Below are 5,876 nucleotides of genomic sequence, written 5' to 3'. Positions count from 1 at the left end.
CAGAGGATATTCCCAACCCAGAGATTGAACCCAGTCTACCACACTGCAGGCAGATTCTTTACCATCTGAGCCACCAGGGAAGGCCTCTGGTAATTTATCTTAATATTTAATATAACTATAAAATGAGAATATATTCCAAAATTAATACCGAATGACAGTATACAACTTTCTTATTCTCCCACTTCTTACATTGTCTTCAATTACGTTGTACTCCTTGAATATGTGGCTCTCAGAACCTCCCCTCCAACTGAATGACAAGTGCAGTATGAGGAAGTGCAGAAGCTAAAACTAAAGCCAGAGATAGCACAGTAGCTCAGTTTTATTTCCTGCAGTTAACAATCATCAAACAAAGTATTTTCTGTAGTTAACAGTCACCAAACAAACTATGTAGACACTGAGCCCCAAGCAGCAGCACAGGCAGAAGATGAAGCCCAATCAAACTACTGCAGAAAGCAATGCCCTGGGGAAGGACACTTGAGGCTAGGGCACATAGGCTAGGTTTAAACCCCTCTTCCGTGCTGAGGCTTAGCAGAAACGGGGGCCACAAAGTGCTGCAAGGACCGCATCACCAGGGAAAGCTGCTCCAGACAGAAGGCGATGGACCTCTGGAGCAGGCCAGGGTCTTCAGCAGTCAATCGGCTAAAAGGAAGGGAAGACGAAATTCAAGGTCCCGCCAAGATGGAGGAAGAGCAGCATGTCCTCCCTCTGTTCCCGCACACCGACAAGCCCAGAGCACCACACTTTTCCTTTAGGCTTAACCCTCCATTATGACTCCTCCTGAGCCCAGACTGGCTCTGGCCACCGCCCACCACCTACAATCCCCTCCCCGGCCCTGGTCCCCTTTAGAACTGACAGAACCAGCATGCGGCCATTAACATTGAGCTCCTTCCGAATCGGCCCTTGCAGTTGAGTACGTGGAGTCAGGAAGTGGCGGGCGATGTCTGCCTCCGCGTGCGATGAGAAAGGCACAGTGAGGCTGCTGGTGGAGATATGGTTAAGGCACCATCCGCATTTCTCATTTTGCTTGTACGTCAGGCTCCCTGCTCACTGAGACCCGCCTTCTCCCACAGGGAGGCCGCCTAGAAAGTCCAGACATCTCAGCCTATACCCTGAGGACATCCTGGATATCACCGCCGACCCTCTGGATCCCTTCAGGTTGCTTTTCCTCTCCACCATCCACGCTACTCGCTTTGCCTGTACGACAGGCTGCCTGCTCATGGAACCACACCTTCTCCCACAAGGCCACTGCCAGACACCCTGGATATCACCGCCTGACTCTCTGGTTCCCTTCAGGTTGCTTTTCCTCACTATTCTTCCCCTGGCAGTCAGACCACCCCTGACCCATATCCTCTAGCCCCCCAGAGTACCCTCCTCCTAAACTTTAGCACCACCTGCAACCCCCCAAACCCTAGCCCACACCCGGACTCCCACGGCCGCCTGGCCCACCGGGGTTCCTGGAATAGGATACAACTGGAGGGCTCGGTTACTCAGAACTCTGGCTCCGGGTGCAGCATCTCCACCAGGCCCTGGGGCATGAGGTGGCCCCGGGATGTGCAGAATGGCACCAGCTGCGCCACCTGACTCTCCTGCAGTGCGGGGGCCTCTGGGATTAGCCAGGTCACCAGCGCCTCCATGAACTCCATGACTGACGGCGTCAGCAGGGCAAGCTGGGTCGCCAGGGTCATCCTGGCCACCAGCACCACCCGGCATGCTGTGGCTGTCACGTGCTGTGCCCGTTGCAAAGGCCACGGCACCTGGATCTTCATCGGCTGCCCTGGTGGCTCCTCCACCGTGTGCCTCGGACTCCATCTTGAACCCTCTTCCCCTCCCTCCACCCGTGGAAAGACTGAACTTCCCTACAGAACCCAGGCCTCTACTGCGACCTGCAGCTCACCATAGGCAGAGCGCCTGCGCACACACAGCCTGGTCCTGCCTCTCGATTGGTTCCCACCGACCATTCGTTCCCGCGATGACTGCAGACTCTCGGGTAATGGGCGGCCCCTGCTAAAATTTCATGCGTTAGTGTGCCCGGTCGCCCCCATCCACCAGTGCGGACACACCCCCATGTGGTCGGGGTGATCTAAGTCAGCCCTGCCTTGGCCCGGAAACCTGGTAAACGGCTTACCAGTGAGGCCTCTGGGTGTTGGGGGGCAGCTCCTCAGTGCGCATGTTCAAACAGACACCGCCACACTCCTCGGCGCACGCGACTGTTTCCGGTCCAAGGCGGCAAACCCCAAGTGAGTCCTGGTCCCTGTGCACCTCCAAACCTGCGCCGATGCAAACCCGGCCACGCTCATAGGTGACCATCCTGCTAAGCGCAGGTCCTTGTCTTCAACTTCCGGAAGGGAGTCAGGAAAACCCTGTGTCACGCTCTGTCGGTCCCTCTGGTGTCCCATACGTAGCTCACGTGTGCGTTCGTGTGTCTGTAGGCAGGTGCATGCACGTGGGCATCTGCCTGTCCGTGTCTGTATGTGTGTGTGCCCGAGAGAGAGAGAGAGTGCCTGTGCACAGGTGCTAGTGCATGTGTGTGTACCTGTGTGTGAGAGAGCCTGTGGTCAGGTGCATGCACATGGGAGTGTAAGTGTGCTTGTGCACAGGGTCATGCACATGGGCGTCTGTGTGTGTGTGTGTGTGTGTGAAAAAGAGCATGTGTCAGGGGCATACACATTGGCATCTCTGTGTGCTTTGTTCACATGCAGGTGCCTTTGCATGGCGGTGGATGGGAACCGGTCCTGGAGTCCTGAGACTAGGGATGTGGAGTGGGCTGCGCTTGTTCACCTGGGGAGGGAAGCGAGGACTGCAGTTGGACTCACTGGGGATGGCATGGGGCTGGGCCTCTTGGGGCTGCAGGCACACAGATGGCAGGGATCCAGGCTAGGGGCTTACCCCAGGCCTGCCAGAAGCACCAGTGGGAACAGCCTCACACAAGGGCTGAGGGAAGGGCAATGCCCTCCAGGAAACCCCTAGTCACATAGCCTCTGCTGGCACAACTCTCACAGGCTTTCCTTCTCCAGGAACAAAGTCCTGTAGCTCTCCGGAGGGCTGGAGGTGCTGGGGGCCCTCAACTTGGAGGTGACCCTGTGTCTGCCGGCCTGCTGGGTGCTGGTCTATTTCTGTGGCTGGAAGGGGTCAAGTCAACAGACACAGTGCAGCTGGGGGTGATGATGGGGCTGGGGCACCACTACCTAGCAGGTGGTGTGCGTCTGCCAGGGAACCACTGGTGCCACGGGAGGTGACTGGATCAGGGCCACTGCCTGAGGAGTGGGCAGGTACTTCAATCAGTCTGCTTGATCCTCGCCCCCTGGCTGGATAGGCCTCTCAAGGGCCATCCAAATCCAAGGCCAGCAGCCTTCCCCACCCCCAGTGGAGGGATTAGATTTTCCTCCATTATCGCATTAGTTGTAGGATTTTGTCGTTGACCTTGATCAGATTAAGAAAGTCTGTTTGTAGTCCTAGTTTTGGAAGAGTGGTTCTCGAATACTGTCAAATGCTTTTATGGCATCTATCCAAATGATCATATGGTTTTTCTCCTGTGTTTGCTTCATATGATGAATAACACTGGTTGAAGATTCTTTAATTCATAACCAATTTTTCATTCTTGGGATAGATCTCATTTGGTCATAATGCTTTATGTATTGCTGGATTAAATTTGCTAACATTTCATTTTTTGTGCATAATGAAGAATATTGGTCTATGGTTTTCTTTTCTTGCAATGTCCTCATCCAGTTTTGGTATTTTGGAATGCTGGCCTCATAAGATGATTTGAGAAGTGTTTCCCCTCCTCTCCTTTCTGAAAGAATTTGTATGGGCTTGGTGATATTTCTCCTTTATGAATTTTATAGCATTCACTAGTTAAGTCACATGGGCCTGGAGTTTTCTGTTCCAAATCTTTGATAGACTTAGGGATATTTAGGGTTTTCACTTTCTTCTTGAGTTAGTTTTGGGAAATTGTGTCATTCAAGGAATTGCTTAATTTCTTCTATTTTTGCAAGTTTTTTGGCTTTTCTCTTTTTTAATTTATTTATTTGTATTGGAGGCTCATTACTTTACAATATTGTAGTGGTTTTTGACATACATTGACATGAATCAGCCATGGGTGTACATGTGTCCCACGGCCTGAATCCCCTTCCAACTTCCGTCCCCATCCAATCTCTCAGGGTCATCCCAGTGCACCGGCCCTGAGCACCCTGTCTCATGCATCGAACGTGAACTGATGATCTATTTCTCATATGGTAATATACAGGTTTCAATGCTATTCTCTCAAATCATTCCACCCTCACCTTCTCCCAAAGAGTCCAAAAGTCTGTTCTTTATTTCTGTGTCTCTTTTGCTTTCTTGCATATAGGGCCATCATTACCATCTTTCTAAATTTGATATATATGCATTATTATACTGTATTGGTGTTTTTCTTTCTGACTAACTTCACTCTGTATAAAAGGCTCCAGTTTCATCCACCTCATTAGAACTGATTCAAATGTGTTCTTTTTAAAAGTTGGGTAATATTCCGTTGTGTATATGTACCACAACTTTCTTATCCATTCGTCTAAGGATTGGCATTTAGGTTGCTTGCATGTCCTAGCTATTGTAAACAGTACTGTGATGAACATTGGGGTACCTGTGTCTCTTTCAATTCTGGTTACATTGGTGTGTATACCCAGCAGTGGGATTGCTGGGTCGTATGACAGTTCTTTTTCCAGTTTTTTTTTTTCTTTTTCCAGTTTTTTTTTTTTCTTTTTCCAGTTTTTTTAAGGAATCTCCTCACTGTTCTCCATAGTGGCTATACTAGTTTGCATTCCCACAAACAGTGTAGGAGGGTTCCCTTTTCTCTGCACCCTCTCCAGCATTTATTGTCTGAAGACTTTTTGATAGCAGCCGTTCTGACTGGCATGAGATGGTACCTCATTGTGGTTTTGATTTGCAATTCTCTGGTAATGAGTGATGCTGGGCATCTTTTCATGTGTTTGCTAGGCATCTGTATATCTTCTTTGGAGAAATGTCTGTTTACTTCTTTGGCCCATTTTTTGAGTGGGTCATTAATTTTTTTGGAATTGAGCTGCATGAGCTTCTTATATATTTTTTACATTAATTCTTTGTCAGTTTCTTTATTTGCCTTTTTTTTTCCCCCATTCGGAAGGCTATCTTTCACCTTGCTTAAGATTTCCTTCGTAGTGTAAAAGCTTTTCAGTTTAATTAGGTCCCATATGTTTATTTTTGCTTTCATTTCCATTGGTCTTGGGATGGGTCATAATGTATCCTGCTGTGATTTATTTCAGAGATTGTTTTGCCTATGCTTTCCTTTAGGAGTTTTATAGTTTCTGGTCTTACATTTAGATCTTTAATCCATTTTGGGTTTACTTTTGTGTATGGTGTTAGAAAGTGTTCTAGTTTCATTTTTTTACAGGTGGTTGACCAGTTTTCCCAGCACCATTTTGTAAAGAGATGGTCTTTTCTTCATTGTGTATTCTTGCCTCCTTTGTCAAAATAAGGTGTCCACAGGTGTGTGGATTTATCTCTGGGCTTTCTATTCTGTTCCATTTGGTTAGGGTTATAGGTTTACAACTTCTCTGTTTTCATATATGATTAAATATAAAAACATAAAACAATGATTATAAAACAGTGCCAATGGGCACACAATGTAGAAAGATGGTAACTGTGGCAATAACAGTATAAAGGGGTTTAGAATAACCGAGTTTGAATTAATGTCAACTTTGCTTCAATAATTGAGTTAATTCAAACTAGGTTGTTCTAAATATTGATAAAAGATATTCATTGTACTCTCCAGGGAAACCACTAAGAACATATAGACTGAAAGAAATGAGAAGGGACTCAAGATGGTAGTTATCTAGAAAATACCAATCTAGCCCATGTTTGTCAGT

General features: G+C 48.0%; 1 protein-coding gene across 2 annotated transcripts; it reads right to left on the bottom strand.

Annotated features, from left to right (window-relative positions):
• Window positions 1-301: 301 nt before the first annotated feature.
• On the bottom strand, window positions 302-2,310 carry LOC122435045 (EKC/KEOPS complex subunit LAGE3-like). Of its 2 annotated transcripts, none has more exons than XM_043458893.1 (5): window positions 2,126-2,310; window positions 1,895-2,004; window positions 1,469-1,586; window positions 854-979; window positions 302-639 (listed from the first exon to the last, which is right to left on the bottom strand). In XM_043458893.1, the coding sequence occupies exons 1-5, from the start codon at window positions 2,305-2,307 to the stop codon at window positions 501-503; spliced, it is 675 nt and encodes a 224-aa protein (XP_043314828.1). In that variant the 5' UTR covers window positions 2,308-2,310; the 3' UTR covers window positions 302-500. The 2 variants fall into 2 exon arrangements, with proteins under 2 accessions (XP_043314828.1, XP_043314829.1); XM_043458894.1 differs by having other exon boundaries at window positions 1,895-2,001.
• Window positions 2,311-5,876: the final 3,566 nt, after the last annotated feature.

Source organism: Cervus canadensis, chromosome X (assembly GCF_019320065.1).
Source record: "Cervus canadensis isolate Bull #8, Minnesota chromosome X, ASM1932006v1, whole genome shotgun sequence".
Lineage (NCBI taxonomy): Eukaryota > Metazoa > Chordata > Mammalia > Artiodactyla > Cervidae > Cervus > Cervus canadensis.
Note: the sequence above shows the minus strand (reverse complement) of the source record. Positions and strands in the feature narration are given on the sequence as shown.